Raw genomic sequence first — 19825 nt, forward strand, 5'->3', positions numbered from 1 at the left:
CCACAACGACAGCAAGATAACAGCATGCATCCTCATCAATATCAGACTAATGGAGATGAGGGATCCACAGTCCTGAACAAGTAGCTGGTACATTTAATAGCCTGGCATCTCCTGACTGTTCTCCACTGGCTCAGGTTTGCTCACCTGCTTCCTTGCTTCAGATGTAGTAAAGAGGGTTCCCAGGGAGCACCTGCAGGGAATGGCCTCCAGCACGTGCTGAGAATTGTTGACCCCATGGATGCCATCCCCAAAGACCTCATCAGCCTGGAACAGATAAGAGGAGGCCTCAGATCTGGAAGGACCACCCAACACCCACTGACCATCCAGTGGATACAGAAGACCCCTGAAGTGGCCTGAATGGAGATTGCTGTCTGTCCAATACAATGGAGCCACACAACCGAACGTCTCCATTCTTACTAGCTTGGGGCCATTGCCACGATGGATCTGCAAACCCTCCTTCATCTGAGACAATGGTGGGTTCAGGTTCAGATAATCCAGTGACCTCTCCTTGATATCACGGCAACTGTGTGAACCCTTGAGGGTTGGGCGTCGTGCTTCCTTCTTCTTGCCTTGGCTGGTAACACCGCAGGGGGGCCGGTGCCATCGGCGGTGAGAGGCGAGGTTGGCCAGGCATCCGAAGACCTTGCTACACTCCGAACATCGATATTCCACCTGGACTATCCCAGAGCATTTGTGTTGGGCAAGGGCAAAGCAGTCTGGATATTCCTCGCCACACAACTGGCAAATGTATGCTCCTAGAACATCGCAGCTCGATCTCTTTGTGTCTCTGGAATGCCTCGCTTTGTCTTCAGCACTTTGCTTAACAGGGATGGTTCCTTTGTCTTCACTTACTGCAGTACTTGGTTCCTCCCCCAATGAGTCCACACTGCTCTGTCCCAGTGCCTCAGGGTGAGTTGACTTTTTTCTTGATTGAAGTGAGTCAAAGATTGGAGATGTCACAAGCTCCATGGCCAGTGATCCTGTGTTAGGCTGAGCATCTTCATCTGACATTGAGAATCCATTAGGGAAAGCATTTTGGCTCCAGGACCTCACTGTGCTGGGTCCTTCCTTTAGTTCTTGTCCTTGAACTCCAGTCCAGGTCCCGTGCCCTTCCATCAAGGGCCATGAACTGGGACCATTTTCAGGATACCCCATGACCTGGCTCCCTGTTGCCTTGTGTGACGTGGCCCTCTTCTTCCTTTTGATCAAAAATCCTCTGGGCATCTCGACGGGAAATGTCTTCCAGCAACAAATCTGAAATACCTGCAAGAAGCAAGCTCGGAAAGACCAGGATAAGAGGTTACTTCTGCCTCTACCTCTCTGAGTGGCTTCTGAACTAAGCATGAGGTTCTTAATTAGCACATACCCAATTAACACGCTGAAGGAACTATGGCAATTCTGATTGGAGGAGGACATTTCTGATGCGTTTGATCACAAATCATTAACACTGTATTAATGCTTTATGGGTCCACTGGGAATGGGAAGGGAAAACTTGCCAACTATTAGTGAAATATTCCTAATAAAAGTCCGTCCAAAAAACATCTGTAAAACAATTCAGACAGTATAAACGCATTTGCAGGGTGATACATTCTTTTTGAACATTTATTTGTTCATAGGATGTGGACATTACAGGCAGTGGCAGAATTTATTATCCCTGCCTAATTACCCTTGAGCTGAGGAGACAGTTAAGAAGGGTGGTACAGTGGCCTTGCCTCCCAGCATCAGAGTCCCGGGTTCATTGCTGACCTTGGGTGCATGCTCTCCCTAGGATTGTGTGGGTTTCCTCTGGATGCTCCAGTTTCCTCCCACATCTCAAACTTAAATCATTTCCTCACCGTGCCCACTGTTGTCATCAGTACGTCAGTAACTTCTGAAATACACACAATTGTTCGATAGACATGGACAAGAAAGCCAACTCAACCCACCCAAAGAGCTGGATAAGTTAAATGGAGTGAGCCATTTTGTCCAACTGATTTACGCTCCACTTGACCAGAAATTCCAATCCCAAGAGCCCACCAGTTACTGAGTCCCACTTTCTTACAATCACCATTCGAAGGTCTTCTGAAATGTTAATATAGCGATGAAGTACAGCAAAGAAGTCACAAGATGATTATGGAGAGGGACCCTCTGTCTCTGCAGAGGGAAACCAGTAAATTAATCAGAGAACTTCAAACGATGTGTCAAACATGGAGGTTCTAAGGTTCTCTAGGAGAAACCGATCATCAGGATAGTCCAAAGGTTAGAGTCAGGCATAAACCTCCCTGAAATCCATCTGCCAACTCAGGACTCTGGGCTTAATCTTGTTTGTACTGAGTGTATTTATCGTGGGATACCTCAGGGCTGCGCTAGCCTTGCTATTTTCATGTACTTTCCACCTCCTTTGTTGTTGGCTCCCTCTGTTTTGATCCCTCACTTGACTAAGACATTCTGTTGCAATTTTTTCCACTCACGAGTCTTCTATGGGTAATTCTTTACATTTTTCCCCTACCCTGGTTGCTTTTAACTTTCTGTTTTGGAGTTAGATCAGCAGACTGCTTGCCTGTCTGTGGTTCCATTGCTTTTGATTGTGACTAACCTTGTAAATACCCATTAAATGGAGACAATGAGGATGCATAGAGTGGGAGAGAGAGAAGGGAGGTGGGAGGGAAGGGTGAAGGGGGAAAACATTCCCAGAGGAAACAAGGGAGAGAGAGGGAGGTCCCTGAGAGGGAGGGGAACCCCAGACAGAGAGAAATTCCAGAAGAAAGGAAGATCCCAGAGGGAAAGAGAGTGGGTCCCCAAGAGGGAGGGATCTTGAGTGATGAATCGAGATGTCAGAGGGAGGGAGGGAGACCGAGAGGGAGGGAAGATCCCCAGAGAGAGGAGGGAAGAAGACTGCCCGAGTCCTGGAAGGAGGGAAAGGGAGGACATGCCTCCTGATTGGACGGAAGGGAATGGAATCCATGGAGGGAGGGAGGACCTCTGGAGGGACATATGGAGACTCCACACAGAGGGAGGAAGGGGCAGAGACAGATACGTGATGGAAGGAATGAGTGAGGGACATTCTATGGAAGGAATAGAGACCTCTGGAGGGAGGGATTGAGATCCTTGGTTGGAGGGAGCCCCAGAGGCAAAGAGGAGGGTGGATGACCACTGGAGAGAAGGAGGGTCTGAGGGTCAGAGAGAGATTGGAGCTGGGTGGAGAGAGAGAGAGAGAGAGAGAGAGAGAGATGTATGTGAGAGATCGATTGGCACTGAAGCAGAGGGAGAGAGAGGAGGGAGATTGGAGGTGGGAGAAGAGAGAGGTATTGGAGGGAGGAGAGAGAGAGATTGGAGGGAGAGGAAGAAAGAGGGATCGGAGGGAGAGGGGAGATTGGAGGAGAGAGGAGTCGGAGGGAGAGATTTGAGAGAGAGGGGAGAGAGAGATTGGAGAGGGGAGAGACGGATTGGAGGGAGAGGGAAATTGGAGGTGAAATAGAGGGAGAGAAAGGGACTGGAGATTGGAGGGAGAAAGAATGAAAGAGAGAACAGTCACACATCCATGATCCAGAAATGTGAGGGAGGTGAGGGGTTCTCTCCCCATCTCGAGGACAAGACTCTAAGCCTCAGGAGAGCTTAGCTTTGAATATTGTCTGAAAACCAGAGTGGAACTGACTTTAAATTGGGTCACACAGTTTAACTGTCTGCACTCGTATTGGCTGAGGAAAAAGGGCATCTGTGAAAGCATCGAATGAGGCAACCACATAAGGGCTGTGGTTTACTCTTGAACTATTATAACCCAACTCGCTCGATCTCACAACAAAGTCCTGGGCTCCAGTGGATTGTGAGCAGAGAAAGCAGCTCCGGAAATCGTCTGATCTGAAACAAGCATTCATCTTTGGACTAGCTTGTGCACAGTTTGTGTTCCCAGTCTCTGACCGTCCCTTCCTTCTTGCTAACACTTGGATTATCAGCTGCTTGGACAGAGGGAAGTTTGGCTGTGGTTGCCTGTGTGGCTCGCCTTGCATCGAGGTCCACCAGTCTTATGGTGGTTGGGCGTGAGTGCATTTGTGTGCACAGATACAGGAGGGACTTGGGCCACAGCATGGCTCAGATAGGAAGGCACCCCTGTGAATAGAAGATTGACCTGACCAGGAAAATGCTGAGGACATCAAGCCCAGACACCAAAAACTCCAAGGAACATATGAGGTACCTCTCAGAACTTTCCAATCAATCCTTGGAATTGTGTAGAATTTGTAGAGCCAGGCCATTTGGCCCAGCAGAGTCTTTCCACCCCACACCACCCTCTCTTCATTTCTCCCTCTCCTCGCATTCCTTCTCTGTCAATGTTCTAACCTTGGGCTGAGCATGACTGTTGTCCACCCACCCATTCCACATCTTCCCCCCCCCCACCGCCCCCCCACCCCCCCCCCGAGGGAGAGGAATTTCTGTTGGATTTAGGAGGGACTGGTTTACAAGCGGAAAGGTCGTCCCTACCTCTATCTTACTGAACTCTTTCATGTTTGCTAGAAGCCTCCATCAGATCAGGGGGAGTTGAGGGATGGGGGATTGGAGTGGTGGAAGGGTGGGGGTTGAGATTGGCAGAATGGGTTCAAGCCTCACCCCAGGGACTTTAGTGCAGCACTGAGGGAGCCCTGCCTTGCTAGAGGTGCTGTTTTATGGGTGGGGCATTAAATCGAGGACCCCTGTTGGTGTGGACACAGAATCGTATTCATCTGCCCTGTCAGATGTTTCTAACAGATTGCGTAACACTGGGGAAAGAGGAGACACACTTTATGAGTCAACCATATTGGTGGGTCTGGAGTTACACGTAAGTCAGACAGGGTAGGAACGAAACATTTCCTACCCTGAAGAGATATTGCTTGACTTTTCGTTCCGGGTGACCGAGTTTTGACCATGTGCTCACTCTGCGAACTTCAGTAACACCAAGGGCCAAGGGATGAGAGGCCAGCAAACTGCTGTTGCATGTTCTCTTTCATACAGAGCAGTTTCAGGATCTGGGTCCCAAGGGAGTTGGGGTGGGTGAGTGGGTGCTGGACATTGGGGTCTGATTGAGATCCAGAAGGGGCATGGTATGGCAGCTGGTCAGAAGTTGGTGCTTTCTGGCTGGGAATCAGTGGGGGAGAGTTGGGGGTTGGTAACCTTGGCCAATCAAGTGGGGGGGGGGGGGAGGGGGGGGAGGAGGCAGACTTGGGGAAGGTGAAATTTGTCATAATAAATTCTAGCCCCATTTTAGAGACCAAGCACAAAACTCTAGGATGGCACTGCAGTGCAGTACTGAGGGAGACCCACACTGCCAGTGGTGCTGTCTCTTGTGTCCAGCTGATCGATTGCATCACATCGTAGAAAGAGGGGTGGAATTCTCAGCATCCCCTACACCAATACATGTCCCTCGACCAACAAGGTGGCTACCATCACCTTGTGTTTGTGGGAGCTTGCTATGTATAATTTGGTTCCCATGTTTTTCCACAGTACCACACTTAAAGGAAGTTCATCATTGGCTGTAACATCCTGGGGCTGCTATACAAATGCAAGTCTTTCTTGTTATTAACCAGATGCATTTGATTGAGCAAATAGCAGTTTAAGGTAGAGGGTAATGGTTAGAATGTCTTCATGCACATTTATCACAATTTATAATGACAGGAAATGACTGCAGCCTGCACATTACAGAGCACAGTTCTCTGCTCAGAATTAATCACTTGTCTCTTTTATAACTGTTTCACGCCTCCTTCTCTGTTGCCACACAGCTTGCTGAACCCACAAGAGATAAGAAAATTGCTCAGCCCAGAACATACAGTATTTGACGGCATTTCAATGCCAAAATTAGATTTCAAAATTCTTTACCCAGAGGGATTTGGTTGCTTATTGATAGATAAGTCAAAGTCGAGGTTATTGTCATGTACGCAAATCCATGTGTGCACAGATGCAATGAAAAACTTACTTGCAGCAGCATCACAGGCACATAGCATCAGATACACAACATTCACATGAAAAACATAAATTAAACAATTTTTATAAGAAAAACACAATTAAAACAATAAAAGCAAAGTCCATTTTAGTTCAAAGTTGTCAAAGTGTTGCTAAACTCCAGTGATCTTGCGCCAGTTGGTTCAAGAACCAAATGGTTGAAGGGAAGTAGCTGTTCTTGAACCTGGTATTGTAGGACTTCAGGCTTCTGTACCTCCTGCCTGATGGTAACTGGGGGATATGGATAGGGGGAGGCTGTTCAGCCCATTGATCCTGTTCTGCCATTCAGTTGGGCTGTGACACACCCCTGGTTTTGTCATCCTCAACTACACTGAGGAGGTCTTCTCAAGTAGTTAGTCCAGCTCATTGGACCCCAATGCATTGAAGGTTAATTTGGCTGAGTGCACAGGGGAACTTGAATTTCTATAGCTCCTTCCACATCCATTACAAAACATCCAAATGCACCAAACACTTAATGAGGTACTGATGAAAAACACTATGATGCTGGAGGAACTCAGCAGGCCAGGCAGCATCCGTGGAGAAAAGCAGGCGGTCAATGTTTCAGGTCAGGGCCCTTCTTTCAGGACTGAAGATAGGAAAAGGGGAAGCCCAATATATAGGAGGGAAAAGCAGAGCAGTGATAGGTGGACAACAGAGGGGAGGCGGGGTGGGCACAGGGTGGTGATAGGTAGATGCAGGTAAGAGATGGTGATGGGCAGGTGCGGGGAGGAGGGGAGAGCAGATCCACCAGGGGATGGGTCAAAGGCAAGGAGAGAATGGGAAAAAAAGTTAGAAAAAAGGAGAGGCTGGGAAAGGGAGGAAGAGAAGAAGCCTGGTTAGGGGGTTACTTAAAGTGGGAGAATTCAATGTTCATGCCGTTAGGCTGCAAGGTTCCAAGATGGAAAATGAGGGGCTGTTCCTCCAGTTTGCGCTTGGAATTCTCCCGGCAGTGGAGGAGGCCGAGGACTGACATATCTGTGATGGAGTGGGAGGGGGAGTTGAAGTGACTGGCAACGGGGAGATGCGGATCGCGGTTACGAACAGAGCGCAGGTGTTCTGCAAAACAGTCACCTAGTCTGCGTTTGGTCTCACCAATGTAGAGACCACACTTGGAGCTGCTCTGCTTTTCCCTCCTATATATCGGGCTTCCTCTTTTCCTACCTTCAGTCCTGAAGAAGGGTCCTGACCCAAAACGTTGACCACCTGCTTTTCTCCACGGATGCTGCCTGGCCTGCTGAGTTCCTCCAGCATCATCGTGTTTTACATCTAGATTCCAGCATCTTCAGTCCTTTGTTTCACTTAATGAGGTACTGCTGTGATGTAAGAAATGCAACAATTAACGTGCATATGAAGATCCCACAATGCAACTATGTCATGACTACCAGGTCGTCTGTTTTGGTGATGTGTCTGGGATAAATAACTGCCCCAGGACACCAGGGGAATCTCCCCTGGTCCTTCTTCAAAATAACAGCACAGGTTCTGTCATGACTGCCTGAGAGAGTAGCCACATTTTACGTTTCATTGGAGAGTGGCACCCTTTTTTCAGTTCATTGCTTGGGTATCACTGGCAAAGCCAGCATTTATTGCCCATCCCCAAATGCCCTTGATAAGTTGGTGATGAGCTTCCTTCTTCAGCTGCTGACGTCCTTCTGGGGAAGGTGCTCCCCCAGTGCTGTCAGGGAGGGAGTTCCAGGATGTAGATTCAACGCTGATAAAGGAATGGCGATTTTCTTCCACGTCGGGTTGGTGCGTGGCTTGGAGGTGAACCTGCAGGCGGTGGTGTTCTAATGCACCTACTGCCCTGGTCCTTCTTGGTCACAGAGGTCTCAGTGCCTGGGTGAGTAACTACAGCCCGCACTGCAGCCACTGTGCGCTGGTGATAGAGGGAGTGAGTCCTCCAGTACTGCACTAGCAGAGTTAGGTTGAGGTTAAGAAGGCATGCGGTGTATTGTCCTTCATCAATTGTGGAATTGAATTTAGGAGCCGAGAGGTAATGTTGCAGCTATATAGGACCCTGGTCGGACCCTGGTCAGACCCCACTTGGAGTACTGTGCTCAGTTCTGGTCGCCTCACTACAGGAAGGATGTGGAAGCCATAGAAAGGGTGCAGAGGAGATTTACAAGGATGTTGCCTGGATTAGGGAGCATGCCTTATGAAAACAGGTTGAGTGAACTCGGCCTTTTCTCCTTGGAGCGACGGAGGATGAGGGGGGACCTGATAGAGGTGTATAAGATAATGAGAGTCATTGATCGTGTGGCTGCCGGCAATGGTGGTGGAGTCGGATACGATAGGGTCTTTTAAGAGACTTTTGGATGGGTACATGGAGCTTAGAAAAATAGAGGGCTGTGGGTAAGCCTAGTAATTGCTAAGGTAGGGATATGTTTGGCACAACTTTGTGGGCCGAAGGGCCTGAATTGTGCTGTAGGTTTTCTATATTTCTATCTGTGCTGGAGCCTCTGATGTGGGGCTTGCTTCCCGAATCACTTAACATGGAGGGTAAGACTGGACCCACAGAGTAAGAAGGAAGCTCATGTGAAACTCTAGAGGGCAATGAGTCATAGAGTAATACAGTATGGAAACAGGCCCTTCGGCCCAACTGATCCATGCTGACCAAGCTGCCCATCTAAGCTAGTCCTATTTGCCTGCATTTGACCCATATCCCTCTAAACCATTCCCATCCGTATACTTGTCTTGGTGTCTTTTAAATGTTGTTATCTACCTGCCTCAACCACTTCCTCTGACAGCTCATTCCATATACCGACGACCCTCTGGGTGAAAAAGTTGCCCCTCCGGTTCCTATTAAATCTCTCACCCTAAACCCATGCCCTCTAGTTCTTGATTCCCCAGCCCTGGAAAAAAGACTGTACATTCACCTTATCTATGCCTCTCAATAATATCACCCTTCATTCTCCTACACTCCAACGAATAAAGTCCCAGCCTGCTCAACCTCTCTTCATAACTCAGTCTGAGTCCTGGCAACATCCTTGTAAATCTCCCTCTACACTCTTTGCAGCTTAATAGCATCTTCCTATAGCAGGGTGACCAAAACTGAACACAATATGTGGCCTCACCAACATCTTGTACAATATCAAATATATTCAAGGCAGAGACAGTAGATTTTTGGTCCAGAAGGGAATAGGGATTAATGGACAGGATCAGATCCACTATGATCTTCCTGAACGACACAGCAGGATTGAAGGGCTGAATGTCCGTCCCCTGCTCCCATCTCTTAAATTCTAACAGGGGAGACCAACTTGGACAAGTTGGGCCGAATGGTCTGCAAGGTCGATGTAACTTTATGATTCACTCCTTTCATCTTGTCCAAAGTTTGTCCCCACTTTGTCTGCTGAGTCACCAGTTTTTGGGAGAAGGGGGTAATTGGGCAGGAGAGGAGCTAATGAGTGGCAGTCAGCGATGATGGAGACAGGGATGTTGGAGACAGGATGTGAAATAAAAAGTGCAAACACTCAGCAAGTCAGGCAGCATCTGTTGAGAGAGAAGCAGTGCCATTGCTTCAGGTCAATGACCCTTCATAATCCATGACCATAAGATACAGGAATAGAATTAGGCCATTTGGCCCATCGAGTCTGCTCCACCATTCAATTATGGCTGATTTTGTTTACAACCCCATTCTCCTGCCTTCTCCCCCTAACCCTTAACTCCCTTACCAATCAAGATCCTATCGATCTCTACCTTAAATACACCCAATGACTTGGCCTCCACAGCCGTCTGTGGCAACGAATTTCACAGATTCACCACCCTCTGGCTGAAGAAATTTCAGTTTTAAAGGGACGTCCCTTTATTCTGAGGCTGTGCCCTCGGATCCCAGACTCTCCCACTGATCCTCTGCACGTCCACTCTATCCAAGCCTTTCAGTATCTGGTAGATTCCAATGAGATCCCCCTTCATCCTCCCGTACTCCATCGAGTACAGGCCCAGAGACATCAACCGCTCCTCGTACGTTAACCCTTTCATTCCTGGGATCATTCTTGTGAACCTCCTCTGGACCCTCTCCAGAACCAACACATCTTTCCTTAGATTCGGGGCCCAAAATTGCTCACAATATTCCAAATGCAGTCTGACCAACACCTTATAAAGCCTCCACAGCACATCCTTGCTTTTCTATTCAGGTCCTCTCAAAATGAATGCTAACATTGCATTTGCCTTCCTTACTAATGGCTCAACCTGCAAGTTAACCTTTAGGGAATCCTGCACTAGGACCCCCAAGTCCCTTTGCAGCTCCGATTTCTGAATTCTTTCCCCATTTAGAAAATAGTCTACACCTTTATTCTTCCTACCAAAGTGCATAACCCCACACTTCCTTACGCTGTATTCCATCTGTCACTTCTTTGCCCACTCTCCCAACTTGTCCAAGTCCTTCTGCTGGCTCCCTGCCTCCGCGACATTACCCATCCCTCCAACTCTCTGGGTACCGTCTGCAAACTTGTCCGCAATGTCATCAGTTCCTTCAACCAATGACGGGGAACCTCAACAAGGCCTCAACACCCTGGTAAAGGTGCCTTAATCTACTGTTCTTTCAGTCCTTACAGCCCCCAGAAGCAACTGTGCAATGGAGAATATCGGAGGTCCTGGGACAAGGAAGAGAATCAGAGCCAGTCGCTGCCTGGAGGCCAGCTCAGTCTCTTCGACAAGCTCTCACTGTCCCACCAAGTTTGGTTGCAGCTTGGAGTCAAGCCAGAGCAAGTCAAGGAAATTCTCGGAAAGCAGCCCCCGGGGGTAAGTAGGCATCTCAGAGTGTGACTCAACTAATTCACAAAATTCCTGACTCATGGGCATTTACTGTGCAGGAGGTTTCTTCACTGGCAGAAAGGAAAAGCCACCTAGCCTAATCCACCTTCCAGAGTTGGGCCCATATCCCTGCAGATCCTGGCTCTTCCATTCCGTGTCCAGTACTGTTTGTGTGGTGACAGTTCCCACCTCCTCCACTCTTTCAGGCTGTGGGACCCAGACCCTCACCACTCTCTGGGTGAAAACCTACAACCCCCTCTCTCCTCTCACTCTACTACCAGTTACCTTGAATCTATGGCCCCTGATTATTCCATGCTTCTCCATATTTTCTCAACACAGAAGCCATTTGGCTCATTGAGTCTATGCTGGTTCTCAGAGCAATCCTATCAATCTCATTGTGACACATATTTTCCCATTGTTTATTCTCTCTTACATTCCCCTCAACTTCACCCCCCCCCCCCCCAATTCCTCTGTGACGCACCCACACTGGAGGGCAATTTACAGCGGCCAATTAACCCACCAGCCAGCCAGCCTTTGGGATGTGGGAGGAAACTGGAGCACCCAAGGGAAACTCACACAGTCACAGGGAGAACGTGCAAACTCCACACAGACAGCACCGGAGGTCAAGATTGAACCCGGGTCTCTGGAGCTGTGAGGCAGTGGCTCTAACCACTGGATCATTGTGTGGCCTAATGAACCCTCTGACAAGGGAAATGGCCCCTTCCTTGTGTAGCCCCCCTGTGCTTTCATATCCTTCCTATAACATGGGGACTGGACTGTAAGTGGCTGAGTATTGATGGTAATCGTTGAGGTTGCACCTGTCCATTACGGTGGTCAGGATCTCCTTCGAGCGCTGTTCCAGGGTGAGAATCAGTGCTGCCCAACTCTGTGTCACTGCACTCTGCTGTAAACCCCACCCTTGGACTGCCGGTTGCACCTAATGTTAACAAAAGAAAATAATAAGAACTTGTATTGCTCCTTTCATAACAAGCTATGCATGTATAACAGCTTTAACGCAGCCACACAATTCTACATCAGGAGAGGTTAGGACAGGTGACCTAAGTTTGGAGGGTTGAAGGGGTCTCTTGGAGAGAAGGTCAGTAAAGATCAGGGAGAAATTGCAGAGCTTTGACAGCTGAAATACAGCGGTGATAAAGAAGCCAGAATGGCAGAGTGTGGAGGTCACGAAGGGTTGTAGGGCTGGAGGAGGTGTAGATAGGGTGAGAGGTGAGGGGGTGGAGGGATTTGAAAATTTTAAATTTGAAGTTTTGCCTAATTGGGAGTCAGTGCAGGTCAGTGAGCAGAGGGTGAAACCAGAGGTAGCCCCCAGGGCAACAGAGTTCTGAATAATGGAGACACAGGAGACTACAGACGCTGGAATCTGGAGCAACACACAAAGTGCTGGAGGAACTCAGCAGGTCAGGCAGCTTTTGTGGAGGGAAGTGGACAGGTTGAGACCCTTCATCTGGACATCATAGATGTTGACCCCTCCACAGATGCTGCCTGATCTGCTGAGTTCCTCCAGCATTTTGTGTGTTCCTCCAGATTCCAGCATCTGCAGTCTCCAATGGAATAGACAAGTCTACTGAAAGCATAGAGCAGCAAACAATCTGATGGGGAACTCAGTGGGTTGAGCAGCATCTGTTGGGGGGGGGGGGGGGGGAGGGTGTGGGAAGGAATTGTCAACGCTTTGGTTTGAAACCCTGCATCAGATTATGTGTTGCTCCAGATTCCAGCATCTGTAATCTCTTGTGTCTTACAATGAAGGCACGATGGTGTCCTGTGAGCAGACTAGGTGAGCTGCAGCAGAATTGGACATCAGGAGATCCCAAGCCCTCCTCAGCCAATGAACTACAACTGCAGTGTAGGAAATTCAGCAGCCAATTTATGCACAGCAAGATCCACAGGCAACAGAATGCTTGATTTATTTCAGCAATATATTAGAACATAGAATACTACAGCACAGTACAGGCCCTTCGGCCCACAATGTTGTACCGACATTTTATCCTGCTCTAAGATCTATCTAACCCTTCCCTCCCACATAGCCCCCTATTTTTCTATCATTCATATGTCTATCTAAGGGTCTCTTAAATGTCCCTAATGTATCTGCCCCCATAACCTCTGCTGGCAGTGCGTTCCTCGCACCCACCACTCTCTGAGTAAAAAAACTTACCCCTGACATCCCCCTTATATCTTCCTCCAATCACCTTAAAATTATGTCCCTTCATGTTAGCCATCGTTGCACTGAGAAAAGCTCTGACTGTCCACTCGATCTATGCCTCTTATCATCTTGTACATCTTTATCAAGTCACCTCTTATCCTCCTTCTCTCCGTAGAGAAAAGCCCGAGCTCACTCAACCTATCCTCAAAAGACATGGTCTCCAATCCAGGCAGCATCCTGGTAAATCTCCTCTGCACTCTCTCTAAAGCTTCCACATCCTTCCTATAATAAGGCAACTAGAACTGAATACAATACTCCAAGTGTGGTCTGACCAGAGTTCTATAGAGCTGCAACATCACCTCGCGGCCTTTGAACTCAATACCCTGACTAATGAGGGCCAACACTCCATACGCCTTCTTAACAACCCTATCGACCTGCGTGGCAACCTTGAGGGATCTATGGACGTGGACCCCAAGATCCCTCTATTCCTGAAAGGTAAATGAAGCCAGGGAAAACGGTTCCTCTCATGGTACCCTTCACACATCTGTTCTGGGGAACTGAGGTCTCCGTTTAACAGCTCATCTGAAGAACAGCACTCCTGACTGTGCAGCACTCCCTCAGTAGTGCACTGAGACTGAAATGTGTAGGATTGTTGCTCAGGTATCTGTGGTGAGGCTTGAACATTCAACCTCCTAGCTAGGAGGAGAGCACGAGCCGCTGACCCCATTACCTCTACCCAAGGAGGGGCAGGGGGTCACCACCACCTCTCGGTTCCCCTCCAAGTTACACCACCATCTTTTTCCCAGGATTGGGGAATCAAGAACTAGAGAGCATAGGTTTAAGGTGAGAGATTTAATAGGAACCTGAAGGGGCAACTTTTTCACCCAGAGGGTGGTCCATATATGGAATGAGCTGCCAGAGGAAGTGGTTGAGGTAGGTACCTTAACCACATTTAAAAGGTACTTGGACAGGTACATGGATAGGAAAGGTTTAGAGGGATATGGGCCAAACGCAGGCAAATGGGACTGGCTTAGATGAGAATCTTGGTCGATATGGACCAGTTGGGCCGAAGGGCCTGTTTCCGTGCTGTATGACTCTATGACTCATTCTGACTGGGAAATATAAAGCCATTCCTATCATTGTCACTGCAATTAAATCCTTGAACTTCATACCCAACAGCACAGTGGGAACACTTTCACCAGAAGGACTGCAAAGGGTTCAAGAAGTGGTTCACTATCACTTCTCATGGGCAATGAATGCTGGCCTTGCCCATGAGGACCAGATTCCAAAAAATAAACAGTTATTTAAAAAAAAATCACAACACAAAACAACACGATAATGGGGCTCATCCTGGAGCTCCAGTCTCCTCCCACATCCCAAAAATGTGCAGGTTGGTAGATTAGTGACACGAGAGACTGCAGATGCCGGAATCTGGAGCAACACACAAAGCACTGCAGGAACTCAGCGGTCAGGCAGCATCTACGGAGGGAAATTCCATCGGGTAGAAGATATAGGAGCCTGGGGGCATGTAGCATCAGACTTAAGGACAGCTTCTACCCCATTGTGATAAGACTATTGAACGGTTCCCTTATACAATGAGATGGACTATGACCTCATGATCTACCTTGTTGTGACCTTGCACCTTATTGCACTGCACTTTCTCTGTAGCTGTGACACTTTACTCTGTACTGTTATTGTTTTTACCTGTACTACATCAATGTAACTGCTCTGTGTAATGAATTGTTCTGTACAATCGGTATGCAAGACAAATTTTTCGCTGTACCTCGGTACAAGTGACAATACTAAACCAATACAAATACCAATACCGAATGGATAGTTAACATTTTGGGTCGAGACTCTTCATTTGGTAATTGGTTTATTATTGCCACATGTACTGAAATACAGTAAAAAAAAACTTTGTTTTGCATGCCATCCATACAGATCATTTCACCACATCAATACATCGAGGTAGTACAAGGGAAAAACAATAACAGGATGCTGAATATAGTGTTACAGCTACAGAGAAAGTCTAGTGCAGGCAGACAATAAGGTGCAAGGCCATAACGAGGTAGATTGTGAGGTCAAGAGTCCTTCTTATCGTGCAAGAGGTCCGTTCAGTAGTCTAATAACAGTGGGATAGAAGCTGTTCTTGAGTCTGGTGATACATGCTCTCAAGCTTTTGTATCTTCTGCCTAATGGGAGAGGAGAGAAGAGAGAATATTTGGTGTATTTCAGCAATATATTGAGGGGTGAATGAAGCCAGGAAAACTGTCCCACTCATGGGATCCTTCACATCTCTGTTTTGGGGTAGATGAGTCTCTGTTTAACAGGTCTGCCATTATAAATAATAATTTATTAAATCTTGGGAACCCAAGATGGATCTCCAATTATAAATAATTTTAAGATAAGAATTAGAGTTATATTTAATTGTTCTCTCATTCTCTGTGATTCCAGGCATTTTTGGTTTGGAGTAATAATTGTGGGAAAAATAAGATCCTGACAGTCCGTCTGGGACATGAGACTTGTGAAACGGAGGATTTTATTGTCAAAGAGAATCGCTCAGGTAAACCCTTCTCCACAACTTTCCTGAAGGAACTAACAAGTGTTGTGTCTGGGAGGCTATTGAACCACAGAAAGCAGCACACTCACAAACAGGAGTGGGTCACACTCAGAAACGCACAGGCTACAGGGGCCACACTAGAATGCCCTCTGTCTGGTAGTCCTCAGAGTGAATGCTACCTGCCTCTTCCCTCCCCGTCCTCAGTTTTGTAAGATGTTTTTTTTTTACTTTTAAGGTTCAATTTAATCTTTTTAGCTGTTGCTCCACCCCTTCCTTTCACTTTTTTTATACCAGCTCTCTCCCCTCTACTCTTTCAGTCCTGATGAAGGGTCTTGACCCGAAACGTCGACTGTCCGTTTCCCTTCACAGATGCTGCCTGACCCGCTGAGTTCCTCCAGCAGCTTGTTTGTTGCTCCTGATTCCAGCATCTTGTGTCTTCAATTTAATTTAATTGAAGAGACTTGTCTGTGATTCCAACCCTGTGCGTGCAGGTGTACTGATTATAAGCACAACAGATTTATTAAGTTGCATCCAGTACAAAGAAGCAATACTTAATGAAGATAATAGACACACTGTCTGTTCTTCAAAACCTCAGAGGCTTCTCTTCTGAATGACTGCCGTGCGGTCTCTTTTCCTCCTGTGACCTGTTGATCACTTCTGGTTCTCTTGCTTTCCTTCTCAGACTCCCGTATTCTTATGCACTTTATTTCCCTTTGATCTTGTGTGATAACCAACAATCTCTCTGGAGTAATCTCTTGTTACTCCTCATCCTCAATAATTCAACCTAATTTCCTTCTCTAGGCTTCTGAACTCTTATCCTTTGTCTTTCATGCTTCCAGTCCTGTACCCTGGTAACAATGTGGGACCTTGCCTGACTCCATGTGCTGGCTGGTATTTTCCTTTCCACTGCTCTCTGTCCCTTAATCAATGTTCCACCCTTAAGTCCACTCTGTTTGGCGACCGTCCCATCATTCTTCGTTAAGGTAAATGCTAAAAGTTGAACTCTTGAACACTTGATCTCCCAATCTGTCTCATTGTGGCCCTTGCACTTTATTTGCAGTGCAGTTTCTCTGTAAATGTAACACTATATTCTGCTTTTCTTTTTACTACCACAGTGTAATTATGTACGGCATGATCTGTCTGGACAGCACACAAACAAAAGCTTTTCACTGTATCTTGGTACATGTGACAATAGTAAACCAAAACCAGTATCTTTGTTGAACTGAATAACGTCTCAACTAAACCTCATCAATTAAGTCTCCGAGGAACGTGTCCATGGTTTCGTCCCAGTTACTTGTTGATTCCACATACAAAACAATTCAGCTCATCTTGTATTTGGTCTCCTGACCCTGGAAGCTGCAGCTGTATCTAAGCTACACTTTAACATCTTTGTACTTGGCATTGATTTTGATTTTCACTTAAAAGACTTCTCTGCACTGCTGTTTAAACTTACACTAGGTTAATACTGAGTCAACACATACTGTATTGAAATAGTTAATACATATTATAGTTGTCTTAGTCAATTGGAATGTTGCTCTAAAACAGTATAGAGTCATAGAGTATTACAGCATGGATACAGGCCCTTCAACTCAATGAGTCCATACTGACCACGTTGTCCACCCAGCTAGTCCCAATTCCCTACATTCAGCCCATATCCCTCCAAGCCCTGCCCCTCCATGTACCTATCCAAGTGCTTCTTAAATGATACTGTTGTGCCTGCCTCACCCACTTCCTCTGGCAGCTCGTTCCATATACTCACCACCCTCTGCGTGAAAAAGTTGCCCCTCAGGTCCCTTTTAAATCTTTCCCCTCTCACCCTAAAACTATGCCCCCTAATTTTGGACTCCCCTACCCGTGTGGGTTTCCCCCCGGGTGCTCCGGTTTCCTCCCACATCCCAAAGACGTGCAGGGTCGGTGGGTTAATTGGCCGCTGTAAGTTACCTTCAGTGTGTAGGAAAGGGGTAGAATCTGGGGGGAGCTGATGGGAAGGTTAAGAGGGAAATAAGTAGGTCGGTTTGATCGATGGGATTGCTCAGAGAGTCGGTGTAGACTCGATGGGCCAAATGGCCTCGTCCTATGCTGTATGGAAATATGGAAATGTAATGAGATTGCTGGAATTGCTCTGAAAGCTAGCATAGACTCAATGGGCCAAATGGCCTCATCCTGCATCTTCAGAAAAAGAAATAAACAAATAAGGAATTCTTCCCTCCCCATTCTTCCCTTGCTCCCCTCTCTATCCCCCCATTCTTCCTCTATCTCATCCCTCTATCTTCTTCTCCTCCTTTCCCCCCATCCTTCTTTCTCGCCCCCCCCCCCCCCCACCCCACACCATCACCCTCTCAACCAAAGGCACTGAGATGAGCTCTGCTCCAGTCAGGCTGAAGCTCAGAGTTGGGATCTCCCAATCTCCCAGCTTGAATGAGTCAATTCCACTCCATGTTGCCCTATGAAGGTTTTAAAAACAAAGTCTGAATGAATTAAACCATCTTATTTTTGAAACACTCTCAAAATAAATTTACAGAAGGAAAAATAAATGCAAGATAAATGGAAAATAAAGTTACAAGAGTTATGCAACGATGATTTATCTCTGTTCAACATAAGAAAGGAGGCGTTACTTATATTCATGTTATGTTCAGTGTGGGTGTTACAAAAGAGAAAAATATATGTGGCTCAGGGACTTGAAGAGGAAGTTTACCCATGTAACACAAGGAAATAATCTGATTCTGAGTGACTCATGTAATCCAAAAAGTGGAAGGTATTAATAACATGTTGTTGTAAGGCTGCCCTCCTTTGTGGTACTGACTCACCTACCCAAAGAAACACTGGTTAATGTTCTGTTGAAGGGTCTTCAACCTGAAACATTAGCTCTGTCTCTCTTTCCAACATGTTGTCTGACCTGCTGAGTGTTTCCAGCATTTTCTATTTTTGTTTAGGATTTCAAGCATCTGCAGTTTTTTTTTGGTTTTCAAATCGTGTTGACTTCTTCACGGCCAAGCTCAGCCGTAAATGACCTTGGAGCCCCCCTCTATACTGGGCTGGAGTGAGTCACTCAGGGTGTCTGCTCCTGGTCCCTGGTTGTATTTCATCCTGAAAAATATGAGGGTATAAATGGCTGCACTTTGAACACTGCCTCCACTCAACACCTAAGCTTCTCCACCTTGCTCACCTCCTGAGGTTGGTCCTACAAACCCACCCTCTTGACGTTTCACTGCATTAAGATGGACATGGCAGTGAGGATTTGTTAAAGGATGAAGTGATGGGGGGGGGCAGGGGCGCAGTGGTGCAGCTGTAGAGTCACTGCCTCGGAGACCCGGGTTCAATCCCAACCTCCGGTGCTGTCTGTGTGGAGTTTGCATGTTCTCCCTGTGACCGTGTGGGTTTCCTCCGGGTGCTCCAGTTTCCTCTCGCATCCCAAAGACATGCGGTTAATTAGCTGCTGTAAATTGCACCGTGTATAGTTTGGTGGTAGAATCGGGGAGAAGTTGATGAGAATGTGGGGAGAATAAAAAATAAGATCAGTGTAGGATTGGTCCAAATGGATGGCTGGTGGTCGGCACAGACTCAGTGACTATCAAAAGACGTTTGGACCCGTATGTGGATAGGAAAGGTTTAGAGGGATATAGGTTAAACGCGAGCAAATGGGACTGGCTTAGATGGGCATCATGGCCAACATGGACGAGTTGGGCTGAAGGGCCTGTTTCTGTGCTGTATCTCTCTATGACTGGCACAAAACCTTGCCTGGGCTACTTTGTGCTGTGCGATCTTTGACAGCCACGGTCCAGGGCAGCTTTGAGAAAACTACTTTATCATTGAAGAGAAGGTTAGAGGGACCCTGAATAGGCTTGAGTGAGAGGATATTTCTGGTGATATTCAGGAGAGGAGAGGGAAAGATTGGGGGGGTGGGGAGGAAGAATGAGAGGTGGGGGGGGGGGGAGAGTAGGAGTGCGAAAGGGTGAAAGAGGTGAGGAGAGAGAGAAATCGGATCAGACAAGACGGAAAATGTAGAAAACAAGGAAGAAATGTTTTTGCTTAGCATGTAATATATCTCAGGAGGGTCATTGTTCCAAGTAACAATGTTATCAATGGACCTGGCAGGTTTGGAGAATTGGATTACTATGGTTGAAGAGCTCCAATTATTCCGCAAACTTTGCACAGTCTTGGGTTTTGCAATCTGTCATCTGTACAATTTCAGCCCTCCAGTGAGAGGGGAAAGATTTTGTCATAACTCGAACGTCACTGGGGAGTCTCTGTTGCGTCATTGGCCGAGTCTTTCCATTCATTGCTGTGTGTCCTGTGGAAAGGAGATTGTTGACTTGAGGTCAGAGGAATGAGAGTTAGCTGACTGACTCTGTCCTGTGATCATCCATGTTGTAACCAGCTTGTCTCTTCCACTCAGCCCTGGCTGCCTT

The 19825-nt window shown here is 47.2% G+C and overlaps 2 protein-coding genes across 2 annotated transcripts in view; one reads left to right on the forward strand and one right to left on the reverse strand.

The window, feature by feature from the left end:
• Positions 1–93: 93 nt before the first annotated feature.
• LOC127586237 (insulinoma-associated protein 1-like) lies at positions 94–1224 on the reverse strand. Its single transcript, XM_052044039.1, has one exon. It carries the CDS (start codon positions 1222–1224, stop codon positions 94–96), a length of 1131 nt encoding a protein of 376 aa, XP_051899999.1.
• Positions 1225–3791: 2567 nt separating this feature from the next.
• The window catches only part of LOC127586387 (ras and Rab interactor 3-like), a 48845-nt gene continuing 32811 nt past the window's right edge, over positions 3792–19825 (forward strand). The window contains exons 1-3 of the mRNA XM_052044311.1: positions 3792–4167; positions 10488–10683; positions 15311–15419. Coding sequence (XP_051900271.1) covers positions 4118–4167; positions 10488–10683; positions 15311–15419 — 355 coding nt within the window. The 5' untranslated portion in view covers positions 3792–4117. The remainder of the gene's footprint in view (positions 4168–10487; positions 10684–15310; positions 15420–19825) is intronic.

Source organism: Pristis pectinata, chromosome 35 (genome assembly GCF_009764475.1).
Source record: "Pristis pectinata isolate sPriPec2 chromosome 35, sPriPec2.1.pri, whole genome shotgun sequence".
Lineage (NCBI taxonomy): Eukaryota > Metazoa > Chordata > Chondrichthyes > Rhinopristiformes > Pristidae > Pristis > Pristis pectinata.

Excerpts from the sequence above, each read along its gene's own strand:
- LOC127586237 (XM_052044039.1), bottom strand. The coding sequence starts at position 1,224 with ATGCCCAGAGGATTTTTGATCAAAAGGAAGAAGAGGGCCACGTCACAC.